Source organism: Chrysemys picta, chromosome 2, assembly GCF_011386835.1.
Source record: "Chrysemys picta bellii isolate R12L10 chromosome 2, ASM1138683v2, whole genome shotgun sequence".
Classification (NCBI taxonomy): domain Eukaryota; kingdom Metazoa; phylum Chordata; order Testudines; family Emydidae; genus Chrysemys; species Chrysemys picta.
Window position 1 is genome coordinate 157,755,651 of NC_088792.1, and position 19,063 is coordinate 157,774,713.

Genomic DNA, 19,063 nt, shown 5'->3' on the forward strand with positions numbered 1-19,063 from the left:
ATTCTTAGCCCAGCCCATTGCCCTTTTCCCCCTCCCTTTAGTTTCTTGTGGGCTTACCGGCGTGCTTGCGTCACGTCCGGCATGCGGGACCCGGAAGTGGGAATGGTTGAGGTGTCGCTATGCGCCGCGGTGGTACCGGGGCCGAGCCGAGCCAAGCCGGAGCGAGACCAGCAGGTACGAGCAGGGTCGGGGCTGCGGGGATGGGCGGTGGGGTCGGGTGGGCCTCGGGAGAGGAGGGAGGAGTTGCCTCGGTTCTCCTCCCTCACCTGAGCGCCGGGCGGGGCGGGGCTGGGGTCCGATGGTTAGAGCAAGGGTCTGGGGACCGGACGCCTGGGTTCCTTCCATCCCCGGGCTTGGGAAAGCAGTGGGACCCAGGGGGGCTGGGACTCCCGGGTTCTTTCCCAGTTCTCTGATGGGGTGTGGGTGTTATAGCAGGAGGGAACTAGAAATCTGGTCTCTCAGGTTCTCATCCTGAGTCTAGGAGGGGAGTGAGGTCTAGGGAATTAGGGCGGGGGGAGGGGCACTGGGAGCGAAGCCTGCTGGGGTCTGCCCTGATTCTGCTCTGCAGCTCACTATGTGACCAACCTGGGGCCAGTCACTTCCCTTCCCTTCCCTGTGATGGAATGAGTGACCGTTATAGCTGTTGCTTGTGAAAATGTTGGAAAGGCCTATATGAGAGCTTGGCATTATTATCCTATTTATTTGGGCTGGTCTTGATGTAACTTACCTCGCTCAGGTGTGAAAAGAACACTCTTGTGGAGGTGGAGTCATTATGCTGATGGGAGAGCATTTTCCTGTCAGCATAGCATGTCTTCACCAGATGTGCTATAGAAGTGCAGCTGCATTGGGGTAACCACACCAAAGTAGTGTGGTAGTGTTCACTTGCCCTAAGCAATACTAATGTTCCTGAGTTACTGTCCTTAACTTGCTAATCAAACCATACACTGCACTGTAACCCTATAGGTTTGCACCATGTTACTTTCTTTCAAAGGGAAAAACAAACAAAAAACCCTCTCTGAATACAGAATTTAAATTCTGTCATCTGGGTCAGTAACGCTTATCTGCCTCCCATTGCTAAAGGCCACGCAGACCTTGAAATATTGATAGTTCCAAGCTTCCACAGTATTGAAGGACACCGTTTTACTGACTGCAGCACTAACAGAGGATTGCCTGTTGCTCTAACCTAACTCTCAAAATGTCTTGTAGCATCTTTGTTTTACAGCATATCTGATAGAATAATTAAGGCTGGCTGATGTGTCATTTTGAAAACACATATTCAAGGCAGTGATGGTGTCTGTTGCATTTGCTATGTGGATTTTTGAGCTGAGGGAGAAAATGCATCTAGCGATCCAGGTCTCACAACTTCTTTCAAAAACAGTTCTTCGTTACTTCATAGAATATCAGGGTTGGAAAGGACCTCAGGAGGTCATCTAGTCCAACCCCCTGCTCAAAGCAGGACCAATCCTCAACTAAGTCATCCCAGCCAAGGCTTTGTCAAGCCTTACCTTAAAAACCTCTAAGGAAGGAGATTCCATTGCTTCCCTAGGTAACCCATTCCAGTGCTTCACCGACTTCCTAGTGAAAAAGTTTTTCTTAATATCCAACCTAAACCTCCCCCACTGCAACTTGAGACCATTACTCCTTGTTCTGTAGTCTGCTACCACTGAGAACAGCCTAGATCCATCCTCTTCGGAACCCCCTTTCAGGTAGTTGAAAGCAGCTATTAAATCCCCCCTCATTCTTCTCTTCTGCAGACTAAATAATCCCAGTTCCCTCAGCCTCTCCTCATAAATCATGTGTTCCAGCCCCCTAATCATTTTTGTTGTTTGTTCAGAAACTCCACTGCTTTTTTTTAATTTGTAATCTGGATTTACATAGTCGTTGACTGAGATGATGGTTCAAGTAAAAGTGGGCATGTGTGACCATAAATAAGAATCCTACATCCAAAATTATTTTGAAATAGTAACTTTTTACTTATTTAATGAAGGAACATTGCCAATATGAAACCTAGACAAGCTTAAAAAATATAAAGCAAAAGAAGTCCGATATTACATATGCCTGATAGTTTCCCTGGCAATTTGTGGTTTCAGAATTATATTTACATGGTTTTAATGTTTCTTTCCATTGTTATTGTTTGAAGCCCACACAGACATGAAATTGACTATATGAAAGGTGCTGTCAAATGGAAAAGTAAACTGAAAAAAGTGTCATCTTTTTTTTTTTCTTTCTTTCCCTCAGTTGTGTTATTTTTAACAATAGTAGATAAAAATCACATATCGGAAATTTTTGTAAACTGGTAGGTTTTCTCTGTTGAAAAGTGTTAATGCTGGTGTGGATCAAATTCCAATTTAATGATTCAGATTTTGTCCTTACATTCTCCCTGCAGTTCCAACTTGATTCACTGTTCTTCAGCACCATCCATCTTGAGCTTTTTATATGGTGTTGCTGTGTACTGTTACAGCTGCTGTTCCATCTCATTGGTGGTTGCATTTCAGGGGTAAGTGATCCATGCATATAATTCATACAGTATATATTTAGGGCTTCAATCTTGCAGTGTGATTTGTGTAGATGATCCCATATGGATGCATGGGTACCCATCAACCGATTGCAGATCCTGTTGCAGTATTGGGGGTCTATGTTTGTAAAGTGCTTTGGGATTAATTGGAAAGAAATCCTTTATTTAAGAATATTAATGAAATGTAGTCTGGATTTATTGCTTTTTGTGTTTGAAATGTTGAAAATTAAAAAAAAAAAATCCCCAAGAAGAATACAGGTGGAATTATTTGTATTTGGGGGGCTGGCATCCCTGTTGGTGATCTACGAGAGCTAAAGATAAACTCCTCAAAATGAGCTTCTCTACCAGATATGCTGCAAGGAGTATATAAACCTAATCTTAATAAATGTTTGACTTCATTCGGGCTCCTGAATTACAGGATTGGGGTCTTGGTGAGAATATCACTTTTTAACATAACTAAATTCTGTTTTATACAGGAATAGAAGAACAATGGCTCTGGGGAGGATCCATGTGCCTTATAAATCTGGGATGTCTGGATGATACCAGAACATAAGCTAATTTGCCTGCCTGCCCTGATCAGAATATCCCAACATGGGAAGGTGAGACTCTGAAACTAATCCTCAATATCAAACAGATAGAGTTGCAATATGATGAATAGAGGACTGCAACCCTAGAAATCTTGAACTCCAATCCCAGCTCTGAGGTTTGAGTGCCTCTAAATCTGGGCATCCACTCAACCTCTTTTTTTCCCCATATTTCTATAATGCGGACGATACCTCCCACCTCACAGAGATGTTGAGGATTAATTGGTTGGTTATTTGGATACTGTTCTGAAAATGAAAAGTGATGAGTCTTGGATCACATTTCTGCAGAATATGATTATGCAAAGCTAAGACTAAATGTAGAATAGAGGTATTAGAATTATAAAGCACTTGCACTGTAACCCCATCCTCCAGAGCCCAACAGATTGAGTGCCATGAAACAATGGTATTAAAGGAAAGTAATTACAGTGGCATTTAATATAGCTCAATTAAAATGCAAATTAGGCTATATCATACTGCCTTTATATAAATCTATAGTACACCCACATCTTGAATACGGCATGCAGATGTGGTCACCCCATCTCAGAAAAGCTATATTGGAATTGGAAAAGGTTCGGAAAAGAGCAACAAAAATGATTAGGGGTCAACGGCTGCCATATGAGGAGAGATTAATAAGACTGGGACTTTTCAGCTTGGAAAAAAGACGACAAAGGGGAGATATGATAGAGGTCTATAAAATCATGACTGGTGTGGAGAAAATAAATATGTAAGTGCTATTTACTCCTTCTCATAACACAAGAACTAGGGGTCACCAAATGAAATTAATAGACAGCAGGTTTAAAACAAACAAAAGGAAGTATTTTTTCACACAACGCACAATCAAGCTGTGGAACTCCTTGCCAGAGGCTGTTGTGAAGGCCAAGACCATAACATGGTTCAAAAAAGAACTAGATACATTCATGGAGGATAAGTCCATCCATGGCTATTAGCCAGGATGGGCAGGGATGGTGTCCCTAACCTCTGTTTCCCAGAACCTGGGAATGGGCAACGGGATGGATCACTTGATGATTTTTCTGTTCATTCCCTCTGGGGCACTTTGCATTGGCCATTGTCGGAATACAGGAAACTGGGCTAGATGGACCTTTGATCTGACCCAGTATGGCCGTTCTTATCAGAAAGGGTTTTAACAGATTTATACTCAAAACTCATTCTGATATGTTTGTGCTAATGAGCCTTATGAAAGAAGCTTTTGTTGCGTAGCTTTTAAAACTTGTTATGCATGACTTCTGAAGCAGAACTGCAGAACTGTAAAGTTTGTGTAGTGGATTAGAATGCTGCACGTGTCAAACACTTGCCTAAGAATCATTGTGACAATCTGAGAGGGGGGAAAATATGTTTCCATTTCCTTACTAGTGTTGCTAATATCACATCAGATTACTTTTTGTAAGTCTCACTTAGTACTTACTGTGTGTCTTTGGGTTTTTCATTTTTGCTCTGCTTTTACAGGGAAGTAAGGCTGTTTGATTAATACTCAGTTTCATCACCTAATTCTTAAGTACTATCATAGTGCCGAAGTATTTGGGTTTCCAGCTCGTTTGCAATTTACAAAGGCAATTATTGTTCACCTCTGTTAACACTGGATGTCATTGAAACATAAGCAAAACCTGAGTTGGAGGCCTATGCGACGTTAAGATTTTGGTAGTTAAAGATGGAAAAAAAGATCTGTTTGGTGACTGAAATTGTAGGATGCATGTTCCAACAGAAAGGTGTTTGTTGGCTGTTAAACTTGTGATAATAATTCTTCTAGCTTTGAGCATTCAGGGTGTAATCTTGATCCCACTGAGTTCAGTGTAATTTTATTAGGAACAGGAGCAGGTCCTTTGTATGTACCTTTAAAGTTGGAAGTTCATTTAAGTATTTGTTCAAATTCTTAGCCAGTTTTGGGAAGGCTTAGCTCCCTGCTGTTAGGATGCATTTCAAGCAGTCTGTCTCCTTTATGAATTTCAGGATCAGCATCTCCTGTTTGTTTCCTGCTTCCTGGCACTTCAGCATCTCCCCAGTGGGGTGTCCTCGTATACTGAACACCACTTTGCGACAAATTATTGTCATTGGAATACTTTCTGCTGCCGTCTCCTTGCTTTATTATTCCCTTGTCATCCGGAATAAATATGGGCGTTCGTACAGGGATAAAAAGTTTCACAGGTGAGGACTAATATAATGTTCAGGACAGGAAATGAACATAACTCAGGGGTTCCATGTTGATCACTTCAAACAGTTGAACCAGTGAGTAGTGATTGGATCTCCTGGTGTGTACAAAATGGAAAAATAAATTGACTGAAAGCATTTTATGTAAGATGCTGCTCACTGAAATCAGTCTTGGAGTAATCTTTCCTCTCTCCAAACCTTGTATATCACTTTTGGGGTAATTTCACATTTGTTGATTTTTGTATTTTGAAGGCAAAGGTGTAAACTCCTAAACAAGCTTATAAGTGAGGTCTGAACTTTTTATATACTATATCTTTTTGGTACTCTTATCTTGAGCTTGTTGGACAATTGTACGTGTTTATCTCTCTCTCTCTCTTACATATACAATGGATGCCACTTAATAACAATCAGGATATTAACTTCCAGGTAATAGCAGCGTTTTGCCAGGAACCGATCCTGTCCCAGTGCCTTTAATGTTAATGGGATTTAGATATTGGCAACAGGCATGTGACTTATTGACAACTTTTTCATATGCCATCCCTGGCTGCAGTCCCACAAACCTGCCTGCAGCTGGAAGGGGAAGCTGCAGGGGCTTTCCACAGGGAGCGGGATCACTGTGGGCCCGAGAGGCTGCATGGTACCTGCCTGTCCTCTCCAGGCTGTGCCCTGCTGTGATACCGGGAACCCAGGCTCAGCATGTCCCAGTGCTTCTTTCATTGGCTGCAGGTTTGCAGGACAGCAGCCAGGAAGGAAGTGCAGGGATGTGCCAAGCCCCAGCTTCAGGAAGGTTTGCAGGGATGCAGCAAAGGAAGGAAGCACTCGGACGTGCCTTCCCTGGCTGCAGCCTTACAACTCTCCCCGCTGCTGCCTTGTCCACAGCCTCCCCTCCCAACCATAGGCATATTTGCAGGGCTGCAGGGAGACATATCATGCGTGTCGCAGTGCTTCCTCCCCTAGTTGTAGCTCTGCACATCTGTCTTTTGCTTATTGACAACCTTCAGATAATAGCAACTCATTGCTGGCAACAGAGAGGTTGCTAATAAGGGGAATCAACTGTATGTGAATGTCTATATGTTGCATAGTTATATTTTAAATTTTTTCACTTGTTTCTCTTTAGAAGTACCTCTCCTCACTTAAAATTGCTTTTAGTTTATTAACTATTAAACTTTCCAATAATTTAGCATGTTTGATTTGTCCTTATCCCCACATATAAAAGGTGGAAGGAGAAGTGTTGTGTAGTAGATAACATTTCTGACTGGGAGTCAGGAATTCCTGGCTTCCACTTCCAGTTCTGCCACCAGCAATTGGATGATTTTGGGCAGACATTTCTCTTTTCTGTGCTTCATGTTATCCCTGTGTAAAATGAAGATAATGCTTACAAATTTCACAATGTGTTGTGTGCCTTAATGTTTGTAAAAAATTGTGAGGTCCTTTAATAGAAGGCAAAAGTGGTTGATATTTTTTAGTCTGGTATATCAAATCACATTTGTAATACAAATATATAAACAAAACCTTATTCCCAATAGACTTTAGCCACTTTTTCTTCTAGATACCTTGCTCGAGTGACTGACACTGAAGCTACAGATACCAACAATCCCAATCTGAACTATGGCATCGTGGTAGACTGTGGTAGCAGCGGGTCTAGGATCTTCGTGTATTGTTGGCCAAGACACAATGGCAACCCGCATGATCTGTTGGACATCAAACAAATGAGGGACAAAAACAGAAAACCAGTGGTTATGAAAATTAAACCAGGTATGAAAAACCCTAATGTTCAGTAATTTTTTCTAAACCGCTAACTATCTAACCCAAAACAGTATTCAAGATTCATATTAAAAACCCAAGGTTTCATTTTTCAGAAGAGAGCTGACTTCTTTTTTTATTTTTTTTGGAGTCCAGTAGATACAATTGGTCTTTAGGCATATTTGAATAATTAGGTGTATTTAATAAACAGCCTTTTATAAGGACCTCAGAGTAATAAATAGAACAGTGTTGCAATTTCATGAAAATTATCGTAATTTAAAGAACATCTGAAAATTAAGCTTTTTGAAATGTCGTCATAATGTAGCTTGTTCCCGTCTCCAATCATAAAAATAATCATGCTCGGTTTGCATGAGAAAATAGGGTTTTTAACTTCAAAATCAAAAACTGTTTCCTGCTGCCTAAAAGGTCAGTTGGAATACAACCAACCAACCTATGTACATCCTTTTAAAACAGTGGTTGGTTCCTGAGTTAGAGTTGTTATGGTGCGGTGCGTGGTTGCTGGTGAGAATATGCTTAAGGTTTGTTTCTTTATTTCCTTGTGTGGGTATCATAGTTTTGAGAATGCTTGGTGAAGATCTTGTAGGTGTTGGTCTCTGTCTGAGGGGTTGGAGCAGATGCGATTGTACCTCAGTGCTTAGCTGTAGACGATGGATCAGGAACCAACCCATGCAACAAACCTCGATGCCAGCTCTGCCCACATATCTACACCAGCAACACCATCACAGGACCTAACCAGATCGGCTACAACATCACCGGCTCATTCACCTGCACGTCCACCAATGTTATATATGCCATCATATGCCAGCAATGCACCTCTGCTATGTACATTGGCCAAACTGGACAGTCACAATATACAAAAACCTGTAGGAGAACACTTCAACCTCCCTGGCCACACAATAGCAGATGTAAAGGTAGCCATCTTACAGCAAAAAAACTTCAGGACCAGACTCCAAAGAGAAACTGCTGAGCTCCAGTTCATTTGCAAATTTGACACCATCAGATCAGGATTAAACAAAGACTGTGAATGGCTATCCAACTACAGAAGCAGTTTCTCCTCCCTTGGTGTTCACACCTCAACTGCTAGCAGAGCACCTCACCCTCCCTGATTGAACTAACCTTGTTATCGCCACACTGATTTATACCTGCCTCTGGAGATTTCCATTACTTGCATCTGAAGAAGTGACAGGTTTCAGAGTAGCAGCTGTGTTAGTCTGTATCCGTAAAAAGACCAGGAGTACTTGTGGCACCTTAGAGACTAATAAATTTATTAGAGCATAAGCTTTCGTGGACTACAGCCCACTTCTTCGGATGCATACCGAAGTACTCCTGTTTTTTTTGAAGAAGTGAGGTTCTTACCCACAAAAGCTTATGCTCCCAATACTTCTGTTAGTCTCAAAGGTGCCACAGGACCCTCTGTTGCTGTTAGCTGGAAAGTTATTAGTAGAGCAAGTCTTTTTAGTTTTTAAGTAATTCCCTTATACACATTAACTGATTGTGAGCCCTTTTCTGACAAAACTGGTTAGCATTTGCAAATAGCTGACTTTATGTAAAAAATAATTACTTTAAATCTTCAAAGCCTGTGAGTGTTTTTTTTTTTTTTTTTTTTTTTTTTTTTTTTAAAAGCAAGTTCGATGCTTTATGTGAAAGAAGCTGTTACCTTACACTTGGCACTTCCTCATTCATCTGTCTGTTTCTCTAGGCATTTCAGAGTTTGCTAGCTCTCCTGAAAGAGTCAGCGATTATATTTCTCCACTTCTGAACTTCGCTGCAGAACACGTGCCCCGTGCAAAACACAAAGAAACTCCTCTCTATATCCTCTGTACTGCAGGGATGAGAATCCTGCCTGAGAGGTGAATTGGTACCTTATTTCTTTCAATATTTAGTTTAAAGATCCTAGTGCTTTGAGTAGTTTAACCGTTGTTCAAAATGTTGGTAATTTTGCAGCCAGCAGAAGGCAATACTAGAAGATCTGCTCACTGATATTCCTGTGCATTTTGATTTTCTGTTTTCGGACTCTCATGCAGAAGTTATTTCAGGGAAACAAGAAGGTAAGTTAATGCTGTAGAAGAAAACCATTTTAAAATATTTTTGTTTCTTTCCAGTCCCGTTTTGTTAAAATCTTTTTATTTCTGGCTGCTTTCTTTGTCCAAATGCTTGGTAAGTTAAGAGATCTTATATCTCAACAGCAACTGTTTTGCATTCTGGTCAAAAGCAAAAAATGCCCCAATAATGTATGAAAAATGTCCTCTAAAATCAGGAGAAATAATGAATGCCTCCTTATGTAGCTGTCAGGCCTGTGTGTCCATTTTCTCTTATTTTTGACATCAGCCAGAGTCTGATATAATAGGATTCCAAGGTTGTGGAATCCCCATCACTGGAGACTTTTAAGAACAGCCAGGACAAACACTTGTCAGGGATGATCTAGGTTTTCTTGGCCTTGCCTCAGTGCAGGGGGCTGTCCTAGATGACCTCACAAAATCCCTTCCAGCCCTGTATTTCTATGATTGTATGAAAAAAGTACTCTTTTTAGAAACATATAAGCTCACTGTAGAGGAATAATAGTTGGCTATAACTGGCTTATAGATAAGGCTCCATGTTTGTCACAGATTCCTTGACTTTCCGTGACTTCTGCAGCGGCTGCTGGTGTGCCTGGCCCAGGGGCCGCCTGAGCAGCTCAGGCAGCCCCTGGGCCAGTCGCACCGGCTGCTGCTGGGGCAGTCTTGCCCCCCAGCAGCAGGAGTTTGGGTATGGGGGGGGCTCAGGGCTGGGGATTGGGGTGCGGGGCGGTGCTTACCTAGGGGCGGGCTCCTGGAAGGACTACAGGAACTCCCCTCCCTCAGCTCCTAGCTCTACGGGCTGCCTCTGCTGGCAGGCACCGCCCCCACAGCTCCCATTGGTTGCGGTTCCCAGCCAATGGGAGCTGCAGAACCGGGGCTTGGGCCAGAGCGGAGGAGCTCAGGAGCTGAGTAGGGAGCCTCCCCACCCACCTATGCCGCTCCCCTGAGCACTTACAGCACTTGCAGTGCCCCCCGGGTTGTCCCCCTGAGCTGATTTTTCTCCCCCTCGCCCCCCCCCCCCCCCAAAGTTTTAGTCAGGAATATATAGTAAAAGTCATGGATAGGTCGCTAAAACATAGCCTTACTTATAGATGACCAGGTCTTCCGATTTTATTCTGAATTTTTTTACTTAAAAACTTGCCTTAAAGAATGACTGAACTACTGAATGATTAAACTAATGAGCTAGGATTTTGAGAATTGTTTGAATATTTTAGGTGACAAAAACTATTAAATTTTCAAGGAATGCTTATAAAAATAAATGTTTCTGCATGTAACGCAGTTGACATACAATGTGTTTAACAAATGAAATGAACATAAAGATAATTGAGGGAGACTAAACTGTAATAGGTTTTAAAAAAACTACCTAAAATTTTTACAAACACTTTTTTTTTTTAAATGCTTCTAGGAGTATATGCGTGGATTGGCATCAATTTTGTTTTGGGACGATTTGAACATATTGATGATGGCAAGTATATTAATTATATTTTAGAAGAAACTTCCTGTATATTGTCAACACACGGGGTTGGGAGGTGGGGAGACGGTAAAGTGCCAGATAATTATTTTGTAATGAATGTCTTCAAATAGGCCCAATGTGCATACTGGAGCACACCAGTCACGCACTGCGCAAAGAGCGATATCTAAATTTCACGTGACTAGTCTAGTGATTCATGTTCAGTATTAAAATTTGTCATTAACAACACAGCAGTTCAGTGGAAGGTGTTCTTTCTTTTTGAGTTTGATACTGCTTAAGATCCCATCCCAAATGTATTTCTCAGTAGTGCCAGATATCCATTTTGTGTTCCAGAGGATGATGCAGTAGTGGAGGTGCATATCCCTACCAGTGAGAACAAGGAAGCTATCATTCGTAAGAGGACAGTGGGTATTCTCGACATGGGTGGCGTGTCGACCCAGATAGCATATGAAGTCCCTAAAACTGTAAGCTTTGCCTCTTCACAGCAGGTTATTATCTGTACAATTTTCCTTCATTTTTTTTTCCTGTTTTTAACCCATATCCATTGGTTTTTGTTTCATTATATCACATCCCAAAACCAGGAAAGAGAAGACATGACCACGAGTCCCTCATCAGCTAAGCAATTCATTTGTGTTTTGTTCATTTGAAGAAAAAAAAAAAGTTGATAAAGCATAGTGGAACGTTCATTTGTACAAGTATTTTAACTTTCTTAATTGGATTTTTCTAAGCCTACTTAAGAGTTTTTTTCATGCTAAAAGTGGTGTAGTTCCCGCATGAGAAGGGAGCTGTATTTATTTATGTAATTTCCCTTGATAAGGTAGAACATGAGAAATTGATCAAAGTAACAGGTCACTGTATTAAACAAAATGTGCTATGTGCACTACACAGTATATGTGCTGTAGAAAAGACTAGAACTAACTTGTTTCTAAATTTCAAATGGAACAATATGACTTACTTTTGAGATTAAAATATGTATTGATTTTTTTAGGGCAAATCCCAAAGTCTTGAATAAGGCAAACTCCCATTGACTTCCTGGGAAATTTGCCAGAGGAGAGACTGTATAAGAACCACAGGCTTAGACCCACAATACATTGTTAAAACTAAACAATTTTTATTTAAGCAGTCTGTGAAATTGCATTTTTCCTCCTCTGAACAGTTGTATTAGCAAACACTGCCTCTTCAGATAGAGGGCAGAATTCTCCTCTTAACACAAAAGATCTACTGCAATATACTTCCCCCTCTCCCTACACACATCTATGGGATATGCCCATATGTAGGAAGAGGATACTGGAGTGGAAATCTGATAGGAGACTTCTTTTAAAAACTTGGAATTCAATACCCTTGTTAATGGGGGATCATCTTAATCTTTGCAAGACATAATATCTGGGCTCCTTATTTTATTACAAGTCTTTGACAAAGCACTTAAAGTATAAGTATTTCAAAAATGGAACAGGGAGAGGGAACTGACTATTTTTGCAATTTAAAAAAAAAATTGTCCCCTGTACTAAAGATGAATTTGATAGTATGAGGAGTTGCAAAGAATTGTTTACCAACATATCGTTTTATACTATCTGAATTTGTGGTCAGATATTAGATCTAAAGAGTTTTTGTGATACCCTGGTCCTCCCTCTGTCCTCTTGACTGTGTACCAAGAAAATGCCTGTGATGTTTGTGAGCCTGCTACTGCAGATGCTGGAACCCCCATGCACCATTACGCTGATTCCCTTGGCACCTTCTACATGAAGGGCTTCTCTTCACTACTGGGGTAAGTCAACTTAAGTTACGCTACTCCAGGTATGTGAATAATGTAGCTGGAGTCGACATAGCTTAGGTTGACTTATGGCGGTGTCTTCACTGCGCTGAGTCGACAGGAGACACTCTCTGGTTGACTTCCCTTACTCTTCTCAGAGAGCTGGAGAGCGCTGTGCCATTGATTTAGTGGGTCTTCACTAGATCCGCTAAATTGATCCCTGCTACATCAATTGCAGCAGCATCGATCTCCCCATAGTGGAGGCCAGCCTGAAGTGTCTTTTGAACTGGTGTTTTATCTGTAGTGCTTCAGAAATTTTGACAAGCAATATTGGGACATGTCTGAGGAGATCTGAGTGAGAGTGGCTGAATGTAGAGTCTCTGAGAAGCTGTGAGAACCCGATCTGAAATGACACTTCAGTGCCTGTAGCACTCTGGTGTTCACAGGCTTGTAGTGACTAGCTTTGCTTTATATTGCAAAAGTCTCTCTAATCTCCTGTCACTTGGGTGCCTGCAGGAGGAAGTAGCCAAAAACTTACTTGCAGAGTTCAATTTGGGCTGTGATGCTCATCAGACCGAGCACGTGTACAGAGTGTATGTAGCGACGTTCCTTGGATTTGGTGGGAATGCAGCACGGCAGAGATACGAGGACAGTATATTTACCAACACAATGTTTAGAAACAGGTAATTTGCTGTGTGGCTGATTGCATATTATAAATACTTAAACTGTCCTGAAAACCCAAGCAAAATGTAGACCCCCGCAAATGGACACATCTAAAATTGTTGAGCAGTATACTGTCCCTCTTTAAATACTATTGCTACTCATTCCCTAACTTGAATATGCTGGAACCTTGATGGACTGAAATAGGTTTGTGTCCCCACAAATTGCAGATGTATGATGTTCAGAGCATGGCAGCTAAGCAGGACTCAAGTGCTTTAATGCTGCTGCCTGGCTTTACTGTCAGTGCTGCGGAACTGTCCAGCTCCAGGGAAGAAAGGGTGGACTGGGAGAACCACCTAAGCCTGCTTTCACGATCCAAAGTGTTTGGTGTTCCCAAGACCTGCCATTCTAGCAAATTATTTGGAAGCTCCATTCTAGGAAACAGTCAATTTTTATACAAGTGCTGTAAATTACCATTGAGATTGCTGGTGGAGGAATTATTCCGTCAGCCACAGGAGGGTCTGGGAGCATTTTGAATTATTTGAATTAGCCCATGTGAGGTGCTCACACTTCACTGAGCCAAGCAGTCTGTTCTAGCTGTGTAGCTAACTGCAGGTGCCAGATGTCTGACTGGATAAATAGAATAATTGTTTTCTTTTTGGGGGCTGGGGGAAAATTCTCTGACTCACCCTCAAAACAGAAATCTCCTCCAGGTCCCGCACTGCCTCAATCTGGAGCAGTAATACTCAGACTGAAGCTTGTGAGCCACAAGTAGCTTTTTAATGCGTCTCCTGTGGCTCTTTGCAGCACATGATATTAAAACACTGTGTGACTTAATTATTAACCAGTCAGGATGCTTTTACTGTTATTAACCAATTAAGTTATCAAGTTGCACTAAGTTATTAAATTTGCTTATTTTAGATTGTGTGCGCAGTGTCCACAGGGGGGAGTTACAGTACAGCACCTTGCTGTTGACACCTCCTTGATCCAAAATGCGAGGCAGTGTAGACTGGGCCTTAGAAGCCATTTTAGCGGCACCTATACGCTCTTTTTAGTACCAACTTCCAGTTACTGTTTTTATTAAACGTTTCTTTAATTATGCTAATTAAATACTTTTGCATCTGTTAGCCAAGCTGTAACTGGAGAAGAGATGCAGCTGTTATTTCTGGTAGCTTCGGGATTGTGAATAAAGCCTGCTCTGCACCATGACGTTTTTTAGATGCACTTCATGGAGTTAGTGTAAAACCTTAACAAAAAAATCTGCAGTTGCTTGGATTTTTGTTCTCTCTGTCTCCAGGCCAAATGGCTTGTAACTCTGGTAGATTTAGCGTAGTGTGCCTGACTTAATGTACTCTTTTATGATGTAAAAGTAGGTGCCAAAATTTGCTCAAGTCAGAATGACTTGGTCTTCTTTCTGTCTGTTTTGATGATGCATTTTTGTCCAAAATAGGATTCTGAGCATGCTATACCTATGATTGTTTCAACTGTGCTTAATCTTGTGACAGACTTCTGGGTAAACAGACTGGTATGACTTCTGAGTCTCCCTACCTGGACCCTTGCCTGCCGCTAGAGATTGAGGATGAAATCCGACAGAATGGACAGACACTGTATATGCGAGGGACTGGAGATTTTAATCTGTGTCGTGAAATTATTCAGCCTCTCATGAATAAGACCAATGAAACCCAGACTTCTTTAAACGGCATCTATCAGCCTGCAGTGCACTTCCAGAACAGCGAGTTTTATGGCTTCTCTGAGTTCTTCTACTGTACCGAAGATGTATTGCGTATGGGAGGAGACTACAATGCTGCTAAATTTATTAAAGCTGCAAAGGTAAAGCATTCTTGAGGTATAATCTTCCTAGTAATCCAAAACAGCGGCTACTTCTGAAACTGGGGCAATGAAGCTTTTCCTTTGGAATCTAAGCTCCTTTTACGTATATAACTTACAGTAGCTCATTTTCTGGCCTCATCAGGGTTTTCTCATGAGAACGATTCACTACTACATAATAGTAGAGGAATTCTAGGGTGAGCAAGATCCATCCCAGAACTTGAGAGCTGAACTCCAGAAAACTCAGGCAGAACTCTTACACTTTAAAAATGTAACTACAGTCTCTTTAGTTTTTATCTGTCACACAGCGTATGTACTTAAAATCATATAAAAAGGGACCAGAACACAAACCAACTGTGACCCACTAACTTTTTGCCAGGCTTCCCTTGACTTTTATTTTTAAATTACATTTCATGCTTTATAAAGCTGTTTATCCATTGGCATAGTATATTTTGCTTAATTCAATATGTAAACAGAGCCTTTTTTGTTTGCTTGTTTTGTTAAGGATTATTGTGCCACTAAGTGGTCTGTCCTGCAGGAACGTTTTGACCATGGTCTTTATGCATCACATGCTGATCTTCATCGATTGAAGTGAGTATTCATGTTTGTACAGCAGAAATCATTCATGCAGAGTTACCAGAAGAGAAGCATCGTGCCCAAATGACTTATTTTAAAACATTGTTATATGCTGCATAGGTGTAGCTGTGTTAGTCCCAGGATATTAGAGAGACAAGGTGGGTCTCTCTCATTTTTAAAAAAGCATTGGAAATCTGAATGAGTTTTATAGATTCCCAGGCCAGAAGGGACCCATTGTGATCAGGTTGAGTGAAGCTTAAGAATTGCATCCGCTATAAAAAAGATTGATCATAAACCATGTTGCTCTTTAGCGATACAGTAATGCAACTCTTGGAGTATAGGGAACAATCTTGCAATGCATTTTTATTGTGGTTTATAAAACTTTTAATGGAATCGGCGGTATCTCGGTATGTCACTGATTGGCAGGACCAGTGTTATCTTGCGGTGTAGTTTCATGATTGGAGCAGGTGACTAGGAATCATGGCTTCCGTGTTGCTTTCTAGTCTCATTGTGCTTGGTGCCATCCCTTCATAAAAGGGGGGGACCAAACCCCCCAGTTCCCGTGAGGCCCAGAACAGCTAACCCACATCAGTATTGGATCGGAGGAGAAGAGTGGGCTTAAATAATAAGAGCTCATTTAACCCTCTGTCACCTATATATACACTAGGTCTTCTCTGTGCCTGTCTTAATGTGCAAGACCGTTGGGCCTGGGGCTGTCTCTATTCTTGTCTTTACAGTGGATTATAAACCCCTCAGAGCAGGGATCTGAATCTTGTATATCTAAGTACTGTGTGACCTGATGGCACCTTATAAGTAGTATTAAAAAATGAAAAATCAAATGGCATAACCAGCCTTTATTCTGCTTGTTCTGTAGGTATCAGTGCTTTAAGTCTGCCTGGATGTATGAAGTGTTCCACAGTGGTTTCTCTTTTCCCATCAACTACAACAATTTAAAAACTGCTCTGCAGGTTTATGATAAGGAAGTGCAATGGACATTGGGAGCCATCCTTTACCGAACACGATTTTTACCTTTAAGGTACTGCTTGTTTTTACAAATGGTTAGGTGCAAGGCTTGGATGGTGGGGTGGCTTGATATGAAAGCAGGTGGCGAACAGGAGCAGAAGAAACATTGCTTCAAGTTTAGCATACAAAACACTTGTATGTAGGGCTTGGGTGCTTATTTTAAACCAAAGCGTGTCTAGTAAATATCTCTGCGGATAAACACAAATGCCAGCAAGTCAGCCAGATAGCTCAACTGTAGTAATCTTTGCTGAGTTGTGTTTAGTGTACGTGCTTCCAGCTTTTGTGGTAAGATGATAAAAGGCAATTTTTTTGCCTCGTTGAAGGATTGAAGTCTTGTTTCCTATTTTGTACGTGTTTCCCCCTTTGTTTCTCAGAGACATCCAGCAAGAGAACTTCAGAGGAAATCACTCCCACTGGAGGGGCTTCTCCTTTGTTTACAATCACTATTTGTTCTTCGTCTGTTTTCTGATTGTGCTGCTGTCCATTGTGCTGTATCTGCTGAGGCTGAGACGGATTCACCGGAGAATGCTGCGCAATGGCTCATCCGCTTCCCTCTGGATTGAGGAAGGCCTCCCACCACAGAAGATTCCAGGAGCCTTATGAAACACTAGGATAAAGAGCCTCTTTATTAGACTTTTTAAAGTACAAGCCATTTTTTTTACCTCAGGGTTTCTCCTTTTTGTCTGTCCTCCCCTCCCCCCAAAAAATCCTATGAGGAAACCTCTCCCAGCAGTATTGAACTCGGCAAGAGCTTTGGAAACAACTTAGATTATGGGAAATTGAGGTCAGACTACACCAAGTGGACTAGAGAATGTCTGCCAAAAATGGTTTTTAAAATTAATTTAAAAAAGTTAATGCACTTTCATGTTAAAGGGGAGGGGAAGTCGAGACTTGATGCCAGTAAATGAATAAATGGAGGCAGCCTATGGTTACAGAATGATTGATTTCTCTTCCTTCAGTAAAATTGTGAAATATCACTTACTAGCTAGGATGAGTGGATATAGCTATGCATATTTTTGTTCAAGTCCATGGTTGATATCACTCAACTTCTAAACTCTCAGCCTCATAAATCAAGAAAAAGGAAGTGCGGGATTTTTTAGAAGCAGTAAAAAACAGACCTGTTAAAATGTGAAAAACTGACATCTTAAAGTGTTGAAATACTGCAACGGAAGAGAAACATCTATTGTGGCTACTGCTGTGTTTATGCAAAACACAACTAAAATCATTGCTTCGTTTAGTCATTACAGGTTTCGCCTTGATGTCTCGGAAGCATAGTTTTATGGTGGCAAAAGTGACTTCTTTTTAATCCTTCATTCGACAGTGTTTCATGATGGTCCAGAGATCTCCCTGAAATTCTCATAAGCTTGAAAGGACTGGACAATGCACAGACTTCAGTTAGTTCTAGTGGAACAGACACATGTGCACATTGTCTTTATTTTTGTTCTTTCCTGGTATAACTTCTTACCTGTTAATTTATATTTTATTTAAAACAAGATTAGTTTTACTTGAAAGCAAACTTGTTCATGATTAAAAGTGGCATTTATATGAACCTCTCGTTGATGAAAACTTTATTATCCTATATAAAACAGTGCCTGCTCTCGCTTCTAACATGACCATTATAAATCACCTGCCATGGTGAGTATAAATGTGTTATGAAACTTGATGCAAGTCTCAATATTGGAATCTTTTTCCCCCTTATAACTTTTCAAGAGAGAGAACTTTTGCCTTTTAGTTTAAAAAAAAAAAGGGGGAGGGCAAACAGATCTGTGGGTGGTTTTTCTTTTTGGTTTTTAAGTTTCAGATCATTCTGGTTTTGTTCTCTGACCAAGTTCTGGCAGTTATGTTCTGCTTACCTAAACACTTGTTATGTTTTCACTTCCTGTTTTAAACTGTTGTAGCATGATCGTATATGCTGTTCGAGAGGGTTAAGCTCCATCCCAGAAGTTGCTGCACTTCATTGGTGGATGAAGAGATTCCCCAATCAGTGAGCAGGAAAAAATATTGGGGATGGTTCTGTATCATGGCCAATGTTCAATCTTGTAAGCACAGCTTGCTGTATGATAGAAATTTCCAAATATATCAAATATCTATCTTCAGAGGCTGTTGTGAGGCATAATTAATGTCGGTAGAGCTCTTAAAGCTCCCTATATCTTAGAGCTACAGAGATGTAAAGTATTTTACACTGCAGGACTGATAGGACATCGCTATATAGCTAACTGCTACAATGTGTGCTGCATTTAAAACACTGGCTACTCCAGAAAAGCAGCAGCTTGGCAAGCGTAGTAAGCATAATGTTTCAATCAGTTTTTAGAACATAGATCAGATGTACAGCAAAGGGCTTCCCAAAGACCACGCTGACCTGATGCAATCTGAATGTTCTGCTAAATTTTCAGAGCTACTTAGTGTGTGCTGACCTAAAGCACGCTACTTCTTTGGAAAAGGAATTGATTAATGGTTGCAATGAGTGGGGGACCGGCTGTTTCTGTATGTTATGGGCCCGATCCTATAAACTTTTACAAGTGGGTCTACTTGCATGAGTGAACACTTCCAGAATTGGGACTCAAGTTTTATAACCGATCACTGTAAGTGTTATTGAGGAGATCTTACCTTCTAAAGCTAATACAATTTCAATAACCGGTTTTCTTTATATGTAAAAAGCCCAGCTTGTTAGTA

The 19,063-nt window shown here is 41.1% G+C and overlaps 1 protein-coding gene across 2 annotated transcripts; it reads left to right on the forward strand.

The window, feature by feature from the left end:
- Positions 1-36: 36 nt before the first annotated feature.
- On the forward strand, positions 37-17,939 carry ENTPD4 (ectonucleoside triphosphate diphosphohydrolase 4). Of its 2 annotated transcripts, none has more exons than XM_008168663.4 (14): positions 37-174; positions 2,387-2,497; positions 2,992-3,114; positions 5,065-5,259; positions 6,812-7,017; positions 8,726-8,876; positions 8,971-9,074; positions 10,489-10,548; positions 10,888-11,042; positions 12,821-12,987; positions 14,470-14,794; positions 15,297-15,382; positions 16,242-16,403; positions 16,765-17,939. In XM_008168663.4, the coding sequence occupies exons 3-14, from the start codon at positions 3,107-3,109 to the stop codon at positions 16,991-16,993; spliced, it is 1,848 nt and encodes a 615-aa protein (XP_008166885.2). In that variant the 5' UTR covers positions 37-174; positions 2,387-2,497; positions 2,992-3,106; the 3' UTR covers positions 16,994-17,939. The 2 variants fall into 2 exon arrangements, with proteins under 2 accessions (XP_008166885.2, XP_008166886.2); XM_008168664.4 differs by having other exon boundaries at positions 10,888-11,018.
- Positions 17,940-19,063: the final 1,124 nt, after the last annotated feature.

Coding starts and splice junctions, on each gene's coding strand:
- ENTPD4 (XM_008168663.4), top strand. Junction 8,877..8,970: donor ATGAGAATCCTGCCTGAGAG/GTGAATTGGTAC, acceptor GTAATTTTGCAG/CCAGCAGAAGGCAATACTAG. Junction 12,988..14,469: donor AACACAATGTTTAGAAACAG/GTAATTTGCTGT, acceptor ATCTTGTGACAG/ACTTCTGGGTAAACAGACTG.